Here is a 19,575-nt window from a genome sequence, read left to right on the forward strand (position 1 = left end):
ACGGTTTTACTCACTTAATGAGCTATGTGGGGCTAGAGAGATATCATGAAATGCATTATTTCAACTATGCCGACTACCACATAAATTGACTATTTTTATGATTGTCATAATTCATTATTGGTGTGTAAATCGCCTATTAATAGGATTGGCACACACTTTGTTATTCATTTATACTTATTAGTTGTCAGCTGTGTGGATAGATCAATATAACATTGGCAGCTACTGTTATCCTAAATCTCTATTCTATCCTATACGGCTTATTTTGCTCATTTAATGAGCTATGTGGGGTTAGAGATATATTTTGTTATGCATCATTCAACCATGTTGGCTGCCACATAAATTACCTACTGTCATGATTGTCAGAATGAATCATTGCCTATTAATAGGATTGAATTGAATTACCTACTATATAGACTGTTATAAGCACATTACTGTCATATAAACAGCACAATTAATAGTAATCAGTCAGATAATTATACTTGACTGTTTTACGACATATGTATATGTGATCATTTTTTTTAATACAATTAAAGTACGCTCATGCAATACTTTTATTGATACTGTGTATTATTTAACAAAGTGGACTTCTCTGGTGAGGTAGTCCTACATACACTCTTGCATTGTGTATACCTGGGCATTCACACTCCCCATGTGGGAAATTATCTACAATCATACCATACTGGATATGCCCAACCTCGTCTGATCTTGGAAGCTATACAGTAATGGGCCTGGTCAGTACCTGGATGGGAGACCACTTGGGAATACCAGGTGCTGTAGGTTGCTAACACTGGAGGTGGATTGGGACGGTTTGGTTACACAGCAGAGTGGTAGTTCAGTACCATTATAACGACTTACATACATTCAGATAATACGACATTCTTAATTATAATTATTATTTCACATACGACCAGGATACTAGGGTATTCATCCATCCACATGCATATATGAATGTATGTGGGGATTTTACTATCTGATATATAACATTTTCACCCTAATTTGATCATTTTAGAATTATAATACAATTTGTTTGTAGGGATATTCATTTACTATATATTTTTTAATACAACTCTGATTAAAAGTTAATTTTTATAACGAAAAAATTCTTTTGAATATCCACTGTAAATATGTTTAAGCTATCAACCTATCTTCTATTTGTAGTTTATATACAGCTGTGCAATGGTTGTGCTATGTGTGGTGTACTTGTTACCATCTTCATTAATCAATAAGTAAAAATGATCTAAAGTGGACATTTGTCGTTAAGAGTGCCCCAGCTACTAGCACTTTCTTTCCTTCTTCTTTCTTACTTATGCATTATTGGGCTGTGGGTGCACCACCAACAATAATTATTGATACAGTTGTATCTAGATAACCTATGGTTGGTTTCTATTAATAATTACCATCATTATAATTTTTGAGTTCTGTGCGGAATTTTACCTTTTTCTTTATACTCCATATGCTTTATGTAAGATGTCGTTTTCCCTGACACCTGTGGGGTGTCTGAACCAACTGCAATGAACTTTTAAATACATTTGAAGCCATTTATAAGAAGTGGTATTGACTCTTTCTATCATAGAACCTTCACCAAATAAGGACTTTCCCAATTCCAAAGTCACCACGAAAGATTCAGGAATCCTCTCACATATGATTAGCAGCACACATCTCAAGATATTTTCAGCAAAGCATTGGCAGCATGTGTGTCTGGTTCACACCACACAAATGTCACATACACTTAGGGGTAAAATTTACTAAGATTCCTTTTGGTCCCTATTTGTCCCATTTTTAAAAACGGATAGGATCGATCGAAAAACGTCCATTTTTTCCCACTTAAAAATTTGTGAGTTTACCAAGCACCCGGTTTTGACAGGGTCGAGTTGTTTGATGGTGTATTTGATCGATCCTGTCCGTGTTGAAGCCCCGAGTTCCCTGCCCGACTTTCCCTCCCGAACAAGCAGCCTGCACATAGTGAAATATGTACAAGCTGTTTTTTTGTTTTTTTTGTCCTGTTAAGGTTCATTTTTAGAAAAAAATGACATGGGGTACCCCCAAAAGCATAACCAGCCCCGGACTGGTCAGCCAGTCCTGGTATCTAAAATTACGGGGAAAAAAACATGTAGGGTTCCCCCTGTAATTTAGGAACTAGCACCTCGCTGCAGGGAACGTCCTAGCTTTAAATATAGGGGAAAAAAAATGCCTACGGAAAAGCCGAACTGGGTGTAATGCCAAAGACAGGAGAACGTATCACCGGGTCTCCAGGGCCAAAGCATTAACACCCCAAGCCGGCCAGCCCAAGACGGGGGATCTCAGGGGAGGAGGGGTCCCCCCTCTCCCGAAACTCCAGGCTTAGGCCTGGGGCTCTTCCCCGCACCCCTGGGCTGTGGGTACGGGGGTAATAATGTGGTATATAGTTAAAAACGATTGTAATTTACAGTGGAACTAAAGCTGCCAGCATGCCTGCCCTTTGGCACTTGTGGAACTACAAGTGCCAGCAGGCGGCCGGCACCCGTACCCTCACTGTAAATCAAATAGTTTAAAAACCACAGTACACACACACACAGTCTAAAGTACAACTTTATTACATACCTACCTACCTCACTCACACATACTTACCTGCTGCCAGATGTTCACGTCCCCTTCTCCATGTAGAATCCAATGGGAGTACCTGGAATAAAGATCCTATACTCACCTCCATCCTCGCGCCGGTCTCCTTAGCATCCCTTACAACACTGTTTCCAATATTAAACATACACAAATCACACTGATCTGTGTATGTTTGATGGAAACTCGCATCTCGAGAGGTGGTGCATTTGCAACTTCTATTTAGTCTCCGTTTTAGCTGCTAAAACGGCCGAATACAGCTAAACGAATAATTATGCTGAAGTGAATGAACAGTACTTCCGATTTCAGTCGATGGTGTATTCATTTCTAGTTAAATAAAACGGCTGTATTTGTGGTATTAACATGCCCGAGTTCATCCGAGTTTAATAAGAGTAAATTCCCGATAAGCAAATAAGTGATTTTTTTTCACGCAAGATTGCAATCTCGGACCAACACGAATCTTTGTAAATGTATCCCTTACTGTTTATCCATGTTTTTAATAGAGATGAGCGGTTCGGATTCTGTGGAATCCGAACCGCTCCGAACATTGGGGATCCGAGTCCACCCGAACCCTGTTCGGGTGTTCACCGCCTGACTCGGATCCCCGTTCGGGGCCGAACGGCGGCCGCCTGATGTCGGATTCTCACTAGAGAATCCGACATCAGGTCTCCTCGCGTGTAGGGCAGAGCGCAGTGATAGCGCTCTGCCCTACACAGACACAGACACACAGCCGCCAGCGGCAGCTGTGTGTTTGTTACAGCAGCCAATGAGAGTCACACAGACTCTCATTGGCTGCTGCACGGAGGGAGCCGGCTGGAGCTCACACATGAGCTCCGTCTTCCGGCTCCCTCCTCAGCGTGTGACAGAGCGGACGGCGCGGGAGCGGTGGATACAGGTAAGTTTTATTTTTTTTATTATTTTACTTGTCAAAGGTCCGGGGGCGCTACTGGGGGGGGGGGGGGGGTCTGCACTACTGGGGGGGTCTGCTACTGGGGGGGGGCTATACTACTGGGGGGGCCATACTACAGAGGGGCCTGCTACTGGGGGGGCTATACTACTGGGGGGGGGTCTGCACTACTGGGGGGGGTCTGCTACTGGGGGAGGCAATACTACTGGGGGGGCCATACTACAGAGGGGCCTGCTACTGGGGGGGGGCTATACTACTGGGGGGGGGTCTGCTACTGGGGGGGCCATACTACTGGGGGGGATCTGCACTATTGGGGGGCCATACTACAGAGGGGCCTGCTACTGGGGGGGGCTATACTACTGGGGGGGTCTGCACTACTGGGGGGGGTCTGCTACTGGGCAGGGCTATACTACTGGGGGGGCCATACTACAGAGGGGCCTGCTACTGGGGGGGGCTATACTACTGGGGGGGGTCTGCTACTGGGGGGGCCATACTACTGAGGGGCCTGCTACTGGGGGGGGCCATACTACTGGGGGGGCCTACTACAGGGGGGGCCATACTACAGGGGGGGGGCCCATACTACAGGGGGGGCTACTACTGGAGCAGCCTACTACTGGGGGGGCCTGCTACTGGGGCAGCCTACTACTGGGGGAGCCATACTACTGGGGGGGCATACTACTGGGTGGCATGCTAATGGGGGGCATACTACTGGGGGGGCCTGCTAATGGGGGGACATACTACTGGGGGGGCCTGCTAATGGGGGGCATACTACTGGGGAGCATTCAACTGGGGGCACTGCATAGTGGACGGTACTACTAAGGGGACTGCATAGGGGGCACCACTGCTGGGGGACATTGTGTAAGGGACACCGCTACTGTGGGCATTGTGTAAAAGGGTCACTACTGTGGGCATTGTGTAAAAGGGGCACTACTGTGTGTCGTAACATAAATAAGAGACACTACTTTATGGTGTAATGTGAATCAGGCCCTATGTGCGGTGTAATGCTAATAAGATTGTGCACTGTGACTCCTAGGGCCGTAGCCCACTTTGTAAACAAGTACTGTGACTCTGCTGGCCGTACCCCACTGGGTGGGTGCACTACTTTTCATTTCTGCCACTGCTGTGTGGCAATGTGTCATAGATGTGCTTTATACTGTGGTGTCTGTGTCGTTGTGCCGCTGCTTTGTCGCTTAGTAACCAGTCAGCTCACTGCAACCTTTGGCCAATAATGTTGAAAACAATATTATAAGCTGTGATATGGTCTAAATTGACTGGAAATTAATGTTATTGAGGTTAATAATACTCTAGGAAGAAAAAAAAGACCAATTTATGTGATTTTAGCTTTTTTTGTCAATTTTTGTAAAAAAATCCAAATCCAAATCCAAATCCAAAGCCAGTCACCGCAGTTTGGCAAATCCAAATCCAAATCCAAAGCCGGACGACGAATTAGAACCAAATCCAAATCCAAATCCGGCAAAAATGGTCCGGCGCACATCCCTAGTTTTTAACCATTTGTCTAAAATATGTATTTACTCTGTGGCATCAATAAAACTTAAAGAAAAACTCTGATACATCAGAAACAATTAACATGGGTTTCCATAACTTTTTTAAATCACACAATTGATAGAAGACCAGAAGCAACACAGAAAGACACTGACAGGCAACCAACGAGAGCCAAAGATTTACCTGAATTGCTTTTCTAGGACTGGGGTCATAGTGGATGTATTATATCCATTTCCTCCTACTATTTTTATGTTCGAGTCATTAGGTGCATTAATTCCTGCCAAAATAAAAACGCACATAATTATAAAAGGTACACATAATAAGATTTTGGTTCTTACCTGATAAATCTGTTTTTCTAATGTCCTGGAGGGCACTGGAAATCATGGGGTAAAGCTGCTGCTGGAGGAGTCTGGGCACTAGAGTGTTAACTTTCAAGGCAGCTCAGGCTCCTCCTCCCCTATACCGCACCCCCTGCCGTGGGCAGTCAGTTTTTGTCTAGCAAAGGCCCAAAAATACAGAGGGGAGAAGAGGAGGAGAAAGAAAAACAGGCACACAACACAGCCAACATGAGGATAGGAGACCTGGCAATGGAACCCAGAACACAACCCAAGAAAATAACCAGGAGCGAACGGGAGGCTGTCCAGTGTTCCCCAGGACTTCAGAGAAACAAATTATTCAGGTAAGAACCAAATTTTATTTTCTCTCTCAGCTCCTGGGAGACACTAGAAACCATGCGGACATCCCAAAGCCGTCCACTAAGGGAGGGAACGTTCCTGAGCTGCACAGAGAACCCATCGTCCCAAAACCAGCGTCCCTGGAGACAAAGGAGTCAGAGTGGTAAAACCGTATAAAAGTGTGTGCGGAGGACCAGGTGGCGGCCCAGCAAAGTTGCTCCGCCGAGGCCCCATGCTAAGCCGCCAAGGAGGTCCCGTCTGACCAGGTAGAATGGGTGGCAACCGAAAGAGGGACTGGAAAGCTAGCCAAAGTGTAAGCATGGTAGATGACTTCCCGAATCCATCTAGCAACTGTTTGCTTAGAAGCAGGCCAAACTCTCTTAACCACTGAATAAATTACAAAAAGGGAGACTGCACATGAATGCCCAACAACCAGGGATTTTTGTCAGTGAAAAAGGCTCCCCCCGGGTCCAGTCACCCAGGAATCCTTCCCAGGTACCTAGCAGGGTTTTACACAGGAAGGACCCTGGTCAGCTGCAGTGTAAATGGGTAACCCGTGTCATTCAACCCGGTTCAGTTTTCAGCACAGGGAGAGCCGCATTCCGGTGCAAGATGTTGTAATCTCCAAGCGACTGCACCCGTGTGCAGTGTGAACGATGCTGATCCGGGAATTACCCGGATCGGCACCGCGTTATAAAAGGGGTCTTTGGTGGAAAAGTGGTATCAGATATACAGTAAAAACACACAGGTTACTCTAAAACGAATAAACAGTGATTCCATAAACATACCATATCTGCAGATGTAAACTGTATTGTAAGAATCAAGCACTGCAAGGTCGCTGCTCTTCTCAGGGTCTGGGTGGAAAGTAACCTCATTCACTGCATGTGGGAACTGAATGTGATAAGTGCACATTGGAGGAGGAACCACAGACTGATCAAAGGAGGTCACCAAGACCTTGTCTGCAAAACAGCCAACAGATTAATTTAATGTTAATGATGGTTGATTGTAATGTAACAGCTCAATATGCATTCAGTGTACATAATTGTAAGCTTGCGAGCAGGGCCTTCCTACCTATATATCTGTCTGTTATTACCCAGTTTTGTTCTATTAATGCTTCTAATTGTAAAGCGCAATGGAATATGCTGCGCTATCTAAGAAACTTAATAAATAATAATACATACGTACACACATATAGTTTTCACACTGACTAGACTGTATACAGATGTGTCCTAATACATTTTTGTTGCAATCGAACTAAAAAGCCCCTCACGACGTGCAAGGTCCCGTGAGACTCTGCTAGCATCGGATGCCTTTTTTTCCAAAAATGCGTTTAAGTCACAATAAGATGCAACTAAAGGGGCCAATCCATTACACGACTTTGTGAACAATCCGACCAAAACCAGAAGGTTTTGGTCGGATTGTTCACAAAGTCGTGTAATGGATAGCCGGCAAGGACCAGCGATGCGCGTGCACGCTGGGTCCTTGCCGACCCTGGCTATCTACTGAACATGCTCGTCACCCTGACGACGCTCATCAGGTTCAGCATGTTCAGAGATAGGAGGTCGGGGTCCTGCACTGAATGACGTTCAGTTAATGATGTTCAGTGCGGGCACCGCACCTCGGCGACCTGAAGGTCTGAACGCTAGACGTTCAGTCTTTCAGGTCACCTAGTGGAGGGGCCCCTTAAGGTGCACCAGGAGACTGTGCTGACTAATTTGATATGCAACACTTGTATACTGTATCTGTGTGCAACTGAGTCTCAATCAGCATGCAAAGTGCTACAATGTTGCAGGTTATTTCATTCCAAGTTCTGTTATTATTCAGCACAGTCTGCTGGTGCATCCTAGTCGCATCGTGATGCGACTTAGATGCATTTTCGGCAAAAAAAAGACGCCCGATGCTAGCAGAGTATCACGGAACCTGGCAGCTCACTCAAGCCAGGCAAGTCGCACCGCGTGGCGTATTGAGACTAGATGTATGAGAACACATCTGTATTTTAAGTATATTCATTTCCTAAACAGGCTGAGCTTTCACATATTCACTGCACCCTCTAAATATAATAAATGAATAGCTGAACACTATAACATTTTTCATAACGATTAGAGATATGTATTGTACTATGTATACATTTAAATTTTTAGATTACTGATAAACAGTTATTATTATTGTAATTGTTAATTTATATAGTGCCATCATATTACACAGCATTGTACAGAAAATATTTTTTATTCACATAAGTGTCAAACCCCATTGAAGCTCATAGCCTAATGCTGGGTACACACTGCGTGAGATATCATCCGTTCAATTGGGTGCAACGGTGGGTGTGTACCAGCAATTTGTCTGTGAACGACGTAATTAACAGACATATCACGTCGGCTGTGCACCACACCCGACGGCAGATATTTCTGCAGATATATTGGTCATTTCGTGCTGTGCGTATGGGCGGTCAGCTGACTAACCGTACACTTGCTGCAGAGGCTGTCGGTTACTGACATCACAACTGGGCCGGCACATGTAAATGCCCGTCCAGTCATGACGTCAGGCAGGACACATTGGGTCGACGATTGGTAAGTGTGTATGCACTTGCCAATCTCAGATAGGACTAGTGTGTAGCCTGCTTTAGTGGCCTAATACACAAGCACACTAGGGTCCAATTTAATCAGCACAAGATCAAACTACCAGTATAGTTTGGAGTGTTGGAGAATACTCATAGAAACAAGAGAACATACAACCTCCACATAGATAAGGCCACTGAGCCACCGTTGTGACCTGCTGACTTTAAAACAGGATTGACCAAACATAGTCCACCCCTGGCTACTGTCCCGCCCCCGTCTGAGATTCTTTTGAATCCCAGACATCTCTGTGCGGACTCTAGAGGTAGTTTAGCAGCTGCTCGCAGCAACAGGACCAAGCGACATCACTGCCGGGCTGGCCACCTCTAAAGCAGCATGTGACCAGACGGAGTGAGCACTGTACTGCAGTGGTGCGCAAGGACTCTGTGACTACAGCAGCAGACTGAGGGGTCTATTTACTAAGCCTTGGATGGAGATAAGGTACAAGCCAACCAGCTCCTATCATTTTTCAAACACAGCCTGTGACATGGCAGTTAGTAGCTCAGTGGCTGGGACGTTATCTCTGTACACTTTATTTAATTCCAAGGTTTAGTAAATAGACCCCTGAAAGACACCAGAACAGGGCTCGGACAGTGGTGGAGCCCAGGGCTGCCACCTAAGGACATGAGATGGCATATGACAACATGAGGGGGGCTCTGAGGTGGCATATAAGGACTTGAGGGAAGCTGTGAGCTGGCGTATAAGGACATGAGGTGGGCTCTGAGCTGGCATATAAGGACATGGGGGAAGCTGGGAGCAGGCAATATAAAGAACACGAGGATGGCTCTAAGCTGGCAATATAAGGACACGAGGGGACCTTTGAGCTGGTATATAAAGGACATGAGGTGGCTCTGAGCTGGCATAGAAGGACCCCAGAGGGCTCTAAGCTAGCATATAATAACATTAGGAGGGCTCTAAGCTAGCATATAACAACATTAGGAGGGCTCTAAACTAGCATATAATAACACTAGGAGGGCTCTGAGCTGGCATATAAGGACGCGAGGGCTAAGACTTAAAAAAAGACATGACTGAGGGGGTCTGGGGCTGGCATATAAAGGGGCATGACTGAAGGGGCTCTGCGTGGCATAGCCAGCGGGGGCATTATGATTTAGCACATTACCAATTTGGGCATTATACTGTGGCATTATTTATTGGGGTAATTACGATATGGAGTTACTCAGGGACAGATTAACAATGGGGCGGATGGAGCTACAGCTCCAGGCCTCCACATAAAAATAGGCCCATCAACATGACAGCATGATTACCAGGTGCCTAACTGGCCATAAATTTTAAGTATTTAAATTGTTTTTCTAGTCCTGCCCATCCCCCCACAAAAAAAAATGCAATTTTTCTATTTCTATGTAGTTAGGGATACATTGTATTCATAGTGTAGGGGGTGTACACACTAAGGTGACTCTGACCACACCCACACAGCACCGATCAAAGGGCCTGATTCAGAGCCGGACACTATTTGCGCTCGCTCGTTCAGAAAAAGGGGCCGGATATTTAAATTGAGCGCTCGCTCTTTGCGGTCTGTTGACGCCTCTACGTCTGAGCGAGCGAACGAAACATGCGCTTGCTATTTTGTAAAGACGCCCCCTGGCCGCTCGCATCATACGTCATCTCCACTATTTATTAGATTAATCGAGTACATCGAAAGGCGTCTGAACTGCTCGCAGTGCTTGTGGTTGGATTTTCCTACCGCAATACTGCGAACAGTTCAGGCTAAGAAACAACCAAGTGACGTGGTCGATGACGCTGCTTTGTTAATTATGCACACCCTTAAAACGCCCGTTTTGACCGTTTGGCACGCCTGCGTTCGGATCACCACTCCCCGTTTTCAAGCACCTTCCCCTGTTACCACCCACAAACGCCTCATCCTGTCACTCAAATTAGCAGGCACTCGCTATTTTGCGAGCACTCGATTTCCGACCGCACTGACTGGTTGGCGCATGCGCATTACGACCCATACGCATGCGCAGTTGTGCGAACATCGCTCGGAGCTAACGAGCGGCTGCTTACGAGCGGCTCTGAATCAGGCCCACAGTTCCTCCCCTTCTCAGTATAGGCCCTTGAACATTTTCAGTTCCAGGCCCATGTGGGCCTTAATCCGGCCCTGGAGTTACTGTGTGGTATATTATCAATTGGAGGCATTACTGTGTGGCCTTTTATGAATTGAGGTCACTGCTGTGTATCATATTATGCATCTTATCACAGTGAGCAACATTTAGATCTAAAATAATTCAAAACATTTAATTTCAATATATTTTTTATTAGTTTTAGTAATTATTAGAATATGATCTGCTCGGCAAATAACGCTTACCTAACTGCATGAAAGTTTTTTGTGGCCCTCCGTCCAAAGTCATTTTCTTAATAAGGCACTAATAGAAAAAGGTTTGGGCGACCCTGCTTTAATAGGTATCCCTAAGTTTGCACTCTGACTATGGTCAGGAATTTGATCACCCTGGTATCACATTAGTGTCAGAACTGCAATCGTGCAGATCCCCACGTTCTAATGTGTAGTGAGGGCAGAGCCGAATATAATACTCACAATGAATATTCTGTGCCAGTGATACCATACACCGCTCTACTGCCACCACCCGTGGTAATTACAAAGGGTCACAGGTCTCCAAACTCTCTATCACAATTACGCAGGTTCAGTGACACATACTACCACACAGTTAGCTGGTATACCCTTGCCTCTAGCAAATAATAAATACTTATAGTGTAACCTTAACGATCTAATCGTTTCCACAAGTATAGGTTCTGGAGCATATATATGAAAATAAACTAATAAGGAATACTTTATTTACAAAAGAAGTACAATAATTAGTTACAGACATGATACAAAGAAATAGTGTTACAGATTACATATAAAAAAAACATTTGTTGCAATTTCAAATAAAAAGGAAACAATTTACAGAATATAAACCTAATCTGACTGGAGAAGCAGCTGGAAAATGGAGGTTTAGGCACTAACGGGGGGAGGTCAGGGTTAGGCACTAGGGTGGGAGGTTAGGCACCATTAAGGGAGGGTTAGGGTACCTACCTGCTGCAGTCGGGATTTCGATCCGTCGGGCTGCCGCTGTCGGTATTTCATCCGGCGGCTAAACAGCCGCCGGCATTACGTACCGATTCCATTATATGGCCTTGGTCATTGAGCCTTTTTAAAGTCTGAATACCCTGTTATGCTGGGTACACACTTGGACAACATATCCACAGACCCAGGGATCTGCATCCGAATGGTAAGAGAATACACACTTACCAATCTGGGGTTTAGGGGTGCAGGCTTACAAAAAATAGCCTGCACCCCTGGGAGTGTCATTTTAAAAAAAAAAACCAGCTTCATACTGATCCCCCATATCTGGACATCTTTAGGAGGGGTCCCAGGTATATTTCCCGAAAATTCCCATTTTTTTTTCGTAGATGGTGCGAAAAGTCATTTTAAAAACACAGGGATAATTTTTCAATTACCTTTAGCAGGTGAAAAAAAGTGCAGATTTGGGGTTTAGGGGTGCAGGCTTAAAAAAAAATAAAAAATCGCCTGCACCCTTGGGAATGCCCCCTTAAAACAAAATGTGCAAAAATAAAGTTAAAAAAAAGAAAAGAATCAGGACGCCCCAAAAAAAAAAAAAATCTTTTTTGGGGGGAGGGTGAAAAAACAAAACAAAAAAACACTTCTAAAATAGACAAATTAAATCCACAGGGGTTCCCTTATATGCGGCTGGTGTTTTCTTCATTGAGTAGAGTAGCGGCAGGTGCATTTTTGCATAATTTAAAAAAAATTAGTTTAGGGACTTAAAAATATGCTAGTACCCATTTTTATGTACCCCATATTTGATGGTACCACTTTTAAAACGAAAAAAAAAAAGCTAAGTGCTCTTCTGCATCACTTCTGCAATGTCAGGAAAAAACACCTGCTGCGGCTATTTAAAAATGCAGAACACATTATGCAGGGCTAAACAGGGGTGCCCAGACTGAACCCCCATGTCTGGACATCTTTAGGGGGTCCCTAGAATATTTAATGAAAATTTCCGTTTGTTTTTTGACGATCCAAATTTGCTGGGTCCCGTTTTCGCTATTTTTAAATTGAATACGAAGATAAAGCGGGCACGCGCCCGATACTTTATTCCCAGAAAACCAGCGATGTGGAGCGAAAAGTCCAGCATGGACTTTTCACTCTTAAATTTAATACGGCTCAAAGCCTGTGGTATTCTGACTGTGATTTACCAGCTAATGAAAAACCTTCCAATCCATGGGCTCTACAGGAATCCATCTCCCATTCACCTGTTTCATCTCAGAGGCACGACAGAGCTACTCAGTGGGCTTGGTACCATCAGGGAGTAGGCACCTCCTTGATTACAGCCTTTATGAAGCGTGCTGGGGGTGGCGATTGAGCGCTGAGATTTGGACTGCCCCAGAAAGAGACAGTGTGCCAAAATTGAGATCTGCACTCAAAGTAGAATCTACTGCAATAGGAAATGTCCGCCTCAGGTAGAAGCTGGTTGGTCTCTGCCCCCTCCTCCATTATCTGTACACTTACTGTAAACTGCAATGTTCTCAGCACTGAAGGAGCTGCAAGCATGTGGCTGACATTTAAGATTCAAACGCTGCCAATAGGGATGAAGCACTTGACATGTTAGCAAATAATGTGAGGCAAAATAGGTCAATGGGATATTATCTTTTACCAGACTTTTATGTAGGATAAGGCTGCCTAACTGGCTGACATTCCATTTTCAGTGAGTTTTACTGGTAAGGGAGGAGTGTGTAGTGGATGTTATACTGTGAGGGTGGGTATAGTGAATGCTATAATGTCCTGGGTTACTGTAATGTGGCATAATCTATACTGTGGCACTGTAACATTGAATAATATTAACAAGGCGGCACTGTAATGTGGAATAATGTGAACAGGAGAGCATTTTAATGTTGCATAATATGTTCTGGGGCATGTAATGTGGCAGTATATGAACTGGATGCACTATAGTGAGACACATGAACTGGGGGCACTGCAATGTAACATAATATGTACAGTGGGCACTACAATGTCACATAATGTGAACAGAGGACACTGTTAGTCAAAGTGAACTGGGGGCACTACTATGAGTCATAACTGAACCAGGGTACTAAAAAATGAACTAGGGCACTACTGTGGAGCAAAAAATTAACTAGGGACCATGGGGCATAAAATGAGCAGCCACTGTGAAGAGAGGGGTCTACACATATATCTGTGCAGAAAGATAACGCCACTCTTGAAACAGTTCGAATGCATAAATGTTTCGGGACTGCTCAGTATATATATATATATATATATATATATATATATATATATATTCCAAGTGCTCGGCACTCCCAAAAGGAAAAAACAACTTTAGACGGTGCCCTTCCTGTGGTATTGATGAAAGATGCAATATATAGGCGGCACTCGTTATAGAATCCTCATAAATAAATGGAGACTATCACTCTGTCACTGCCAACTTTTCAGAGATTTAATCTCTTATCAAGGATTCTATGAGTGCCGTCTATACACTGCATCATACACACACACACATATATATTTATACATATATATATATATATATCTAAATAAAAACACACATACACAGTGATCAATTGGATAGCTGAATTATTATCACTGCAAAATATTTTCCTCTATACAATGCCCTAACATGCCTATAATCTCTAACGTCGCTATAACTAAAACTATAGCAGACAAAATATAGAAGTCATAGTGAACAATATATATACAATTTCATACATGCGTGTAAAAGTCTCTTTACACTGACAGAACTGAGACAGATAAAGATATCATTACTATCTAGCTGAGCAAAAGCTATTACGGTAAACTTAAAATTAAACTGGTATTTAGACTAAACAGGTGAAAAACAGGACATGCTTAAAGACTGGTTTATAAAAATTCTATCAAGGATACTTACCGCCATCAATAACTGCCACATTAGCCTGCCATCCTGGGTCTTGCCCAATGCTGCGGTCTGTGCTCCAGAACCATTCATAGCAGAGGTACTGCCATCCAGCACACACAACGTACAGTCTGTATGAGTTCTCAGGGTCCCATGCAATAGATACAATTTTCTTGTTTTCCTCGGCCCCAAAATGTAAGCTTTGTTTGAGGTACCAGTGATAATTTCCAACCACCCAAAGTTGAACTAGAAATGAACAATAAAACCAAAGAAAATTGGCTGGTTGCTTACATGCTAATGTCTTGTCAAATAGAAATGTTGTCTACATAAAAATATAGCACAGAAAATTATATGGAAATAAAAAATAGAAATAAAAGCATTTTGTTAACACAAAGTTTGTAAATATTTCACTTCAAGATTTTGTGAATATAAATGAATTGGTTAATATTTGTGAATAACATTTCATCCACAGGGGACACTGGAATATACTGGGATCTAAAATAGAGTGATAGAAGCTTGGAGACTTTCAAAATGACATATAGAAGCTTATTTATCCTCTATTCCCCCATTAAAATGCCAGTTATTTAACAACAACAACATAAAAAAAAAAACAGCAATTTTATTTTAAAGTTACGTTAGATTTTCTTTCCTACTTCCCAGTGAGGCAAGCCCACGAGAACTGACACAGTATGCAGTAGTAGCTCCACCTCTACTCCATCACAGTCGCTTACAAGTTCCTATTCAGTTGTCTTCTACTTTTAAGAGGTTCTTAGGGTTATATTTACTAAAGTGAGAGTTTTTAGAAATGGAGATGTTGCCCATAGCAACCAATCAGATTCTACTTAACATTTAACTAGCTCATTCTAGTTAATAATAGTTAGAATCTGATTGGTTGCTATGGGCAACATCTCAGTTTCTTAAAACTCCCACATACACCGCTAAAGTAAGTATATGGTTCGGGTGTCGGTTTGTTTTTTTGCCAAGACCCCTGGATGCTACGGAGACCAGCTTGAGGATGGAGGAGAGTATAAGATCTTTTTATCAGGTACATCCAAACAGGATCTACAGGGACAAGTGGACGTGAACATCTGGCAGTAGGTATGTGTGAGTGAGGTAGGTATGTAATAAAGCTCTACTATATACGGTGTGTATGTTCTGTCTTTTTTAAACGATTTATTTTACAGTGGGGGTAGGGGTGTCGGCGCCTGCTGGCACTTGTAGTTCCACAAGTGCCAAAGTGCAGGCATGCTGGCACCTGTAGTTCCACTGTAAAATACAATAGTTTACTACTATTTAACACTTTATTACCCCCATACCCACAGCCCAGGGGTGCGGGGAAGAGCCCCGGGCTTCAGTCCAAGCCTAGGGTTTAGGGAGAGGGGGGACCCCTTTTTTGTGGGGGTCCCCACCTCCCGAGATCTCCGGCTTGGCCCGACAGGCTTGGAGTGAGAATGCTTTGGCCATGGAGACCCGGTAAAAGGGTCTCCTGGCTGTGGCGTTACACCCCGGTCGGTTTGGGTCCGGTGCTGATTTTAAATATACGGTATGGGGACCCCTACGCAATTTTTTCCCCTTATATATAAAACTAGCACTGGCCCTGCAGCCAGGTGCTGGTTCCTAAATTACGGGGGAACCCTACTCGTTTTGTTCCCGTCATTTTTGGAACCAGGATTGGCTGACCAGTGCGGGGCTGGTTATGCTTTTGGGGGGGATCCGACATAATTTATTTTTTTTAAAATAAAATCAATATACATTAACTACACATGCAGAAACATACACAAATCACACTGATCTGTGTATGTTTCTGCAAAACTCGCAGCTCAGGAGGTGGTCTATTTGAAACTTCGATTTCTCTGCATTCTCACCCGACATTGAAATCTCTATTTTTGGTAAATACCCGAGTTGCATCTTTTTCATGAAAAGTACTTCAGAGTTTGGTCGATGGGGAGTTGATTCGAATCTCACAAATGATAACTCTCTCAAAAACTCGCACGAGTTTGTCTTTAGTAGATTTCAGAGATGAAAAACATGCCTAAACTCACCCGACATTGTCATCTCGACCAGACTCAAATTTTAGTAAATTTACCCATAAATATCCAAGACATCAAGGATTCGGAGATTGCCGACAGTTTGCTGTTGAGTCCATTTTCCGACATTTGCACTCATTACAATCGAATATCAATATCACTGGTTGTTTTTTATGCAGTATCCATGCAAATTCAAACTTGTCTTTTTCAGAAGACTTTGTATTTGACGAAAATACCATTAGCTTTTTCACTTATTGCAACACGTCAAGGAAAAATGGCACAAAAAGGTTTTTTTTATTTTTTCTTCTTAAAATTTCAAGAAAGGGAAACAAAAGCAAAGGTGATTCTATTTTTATTTTAAACACAAATAAATACTTTGCGGTTCTTTGTTCGACATTCATTTGTGGTTCTAAAATTGCATCATGAGGATTTTCAATGTAGTTTTTTTTGTTGCAAATGTTTAACATCACTATTTAAAACGCTCACTAAGAGGGGAATTCAATATGAAACGTAAACTTCGCTGTCGAAGTTACGTTTCATATCGGAGCTTTTACCTGGGATAAAGTATCGGGCGCGCGCCCGCTTATCCCCGAATTCAATATGAAACTAACGAAAACGGGAGCCTGCGAAGTGGGATTTGCGTAAAGTTACGAAATTTTCCTTAAAAAAATTGTAGGACCCCCCTAAAGTTGTAAAAACATGGGGGATCACTATGGGTACCCCCGTTTTAGCCTGTAATTGAAAGTCGGGGATTTAAATAGCCGCAGCAGGTGTTTTTTCCCGACATTGAAGAAGTGTTGCAGAAGAGCACTTAGGTTATTTTTTTAGTTTTTTTAAGTGGTCCCATCAAATTTGGGGTACATGAAAATGGGTACTAGCATATTTTGATGTCCCTAAAGTAAGTTTTAAAAAATTCTGCATTTGTGCACCTGCCGCTATAAATCTATTCTAGAATACACCTGCCGCATACTTGCAGAATAGCCCTGAACCTATTTCCCTATTGTTAAACAATTTTTTCCCATTTTTTTTTTCACCCCAATTTTTAAATGAATTTTTTGGGGTGTCCCTATTTTTTTTTTAAACTTTTTTTGACACAGTTCTTTTTTAAAATGTCATTCCCAGGGGTGCAGGCTATTTTTTTTTAAGTCTGCCCCCCTAAAGCCCAATTCTGCACTTTTTTTCGACACCTATTCAATGGTGAAAAGTTATCCCCGTTTTTTATCAAAGACTTTTCGAACCTGCGAAAAGTCTTTGAAATTGAATACGGTGTAAAACTAAAACCTGCGATAATGACGTCATAGGTGCGATATTAACGCAAAAACTGAGTTTTCGCTCCCATATTGAATACCCCTGTATGTGTAGGCAGAATATCGCAGAGCAACAAGGCCTAGCATTTTTTACTAGAAAAGATACCGCATTAAATGAGGGGGCCACTTTTTTTCGGACACAATATAGGGGAGAGCCAAACTTTTCCATGTGTGGAAAATGTTATTTCTCTGCCATCCTATCTGGGAACACTGCATCAGGTGTAGAGTGCGCTGTTCAGGTAGAATACACAAGTGCAAACTAAACTTGTTTGCAGGCTGCCTCCTTCTCCCTCTACATCCCATAGCGCATTAGTTTAATTTTTTGTGCCCAAGGAGTCAGCATCATTTTACCTAAGGACTGTGAGCATTTTGTTTTCTAGTTTTAAAATATGAACAATGCTTCTGCATTACTTATGCGGAGTTCTCCTACTGAACTCCGATGTGGGGGCCAGATTAGGAACGCTCCATACGCCACACCTTCCCTCGATGATATCCTGGGCTCTCTGCGAATTATCCCCGGTCACAGATCTTGTGGGTGACCGGGGTGAGGGATGTGGGAGGGCACAAGGCACCGAACAGCTTGAACAAGTATGAACTACCGCTTCAAAAGATGAAAAGCCAAAAAGGAAATGGGCTTCAAGTAGACCACTGCTAAGAGCAAGCTATGCGTGTCAGGGCACCCCTAACTCCAGTGTTTGCTCCAGCTCCAGAACCTAGGTAGATGCTATAAGCCTTGAGAGACAGTCTCGGAGTCACTGTGAAAGGTCAAAGGCAGAAACACCCTTGCAATTCAAAGTCCAACCCTGGGCAAGGTTACCTCTCCTGCCGCAAAACAGCAACAGCAACAATGGTAGAACCGTTAAAATGAATGCTGATGTAGGAATATCACTGACTTATCACAAGAAAAACGGGCCAAACTTCAGGTTATTTAAACCCAGGTGCCTGTTACTACCGGACACTCTGCATAGAATACATCAGAGAAACCGGGGGAAAGTTGACATACTAAGACAACTGCTACCTTCTAAAAGAGTAAGAAAAGTCAACATGAGTCCAGACAGGCGCCGTAACGGAGACCAGATCAGGACAAAACCGGGGAGTGAGTTTTCTGTGGGTGTAGAACACATCGCAGCCTAACTAGAAAATAAAAAGTTTACAATAAAACTAGAACAAACTGTAAAGATATAGGGCTGCAACGCAGTTATTAGTAAATAGCCCAGCTTCCAAGGGTACTTAAAAACACACAGACGACCAGGGATGCTGAGGGGATCAGCTACTCTCTTAAAGGTATATTAGTCTACATTAAATAGATATTAGTCTATAAAAAAACTATTATGTAATTATGGAAGGTCATTGAAAACAAAAACAAAAAAAAAAAAAGGTATTTACCATACGTATTTGATTCTGAGTCCTCCTTTTCAATATCTTGAAGCCAGATAGCTAAAACTGTTGAATCTGAGTTCCACAGAAGTTCTTTTACCTGTTCAAAAGTAGTGTAGCATAAAATATTGGTGCATATCACTATTTTACATAAAGTAAGTTACAAATGATAGATGTACCACTGTAGATAGAATAGGCAAACATACAAATTTGGTACCTTAAACATTTCACTATTCAATTGCTAAGCCAGTGTAGTTTAAAATTAAGCATTTCTTTTTGCCTACCCAGTCTGTCTGTACCCCCACATCTCTCATTGCTCGCCCTCTCCTCCACGACCATCTCTGTAGCAATCGATGTCCCGCTAACTCGCACGCCACTGCATTTGGGGTTTTCTGTTATCACTCACCCCCACCTGACCCCTGGCCATTGTCAGCAATCACAGACACTGGTGAGGTCAGGTCATGCTCCCTCCTTCTACATCTTCTGTGTTTGTTTGTTTGTCTGTTTCAAATAAACACTAATAGCAGCAGCAGTCCGTTGGCATGATTTTTATTAGTACTTGATTTTTTCCGGTTGGGTATAATATACCGGCACTTGGGATGCCACCTGTCAATATACTGACAGCGGCATCGCAATGGTGACAATCCCGACAGGG

General features: G+C 43.1%; 1 protein-coding gene and 1 pseudogene across 3 annotated transcripts in view; one reads left to right on the forward strand and one right to left on the reverse strand.

Annotated features, from left to right (window-relative positions):
* Positions 1-19,575, reverse strand: part of ELP1 (elongator acetyltransferase complex subunit 1) — a 120,895-nt gene that overhangs the window by 69,749 nt on the left and 31,571 nt on the right. For all 3 annotated transcript variants that reach the window (XM_088448384.1, XM_088448383.1, XM_088448385.1), the window contains exons 10-13: positions 18,930-19,020; positions 14,225-14,455; positions 6,468-6,638; positions 5,189-5,282 (exon numbers count right to left, since the gene is read on the reverse strand). In XM_088448384.1, the coding sequence (XP_088304510.1) occupies positions 5,189-5,282; positions 6,468-6,638; positions 14,225-14,455; positions 18,930-19,020 (587 nt within the window). The remainder of the gene's footprint in view (positions 1-5,188; positions 5,283-6,467; positions 6,639-14,224; positions 14,456-18,929; positions 19,021-19,575) is intronic.
* LOC148505436 (5S ribosomal RNA) lies at positions 662-780 on the forward strand (annotated as a pseudogene).

Source organism: Taudactylus pleione, unplaced genomic scaffold (genome assembly GCF_031769625.1).
Source record: "Taudactylus pleione unplaced genomic scaffold, aTauple2 ptg000454l, whole genome shotgun sequence".
NCBI classification, from domain to species: Eukaryota; Metazoa; Chordata; class Amphibia; order Anura; family Myobatrachidae; genus Taudactylus; species Taudactylus pleione.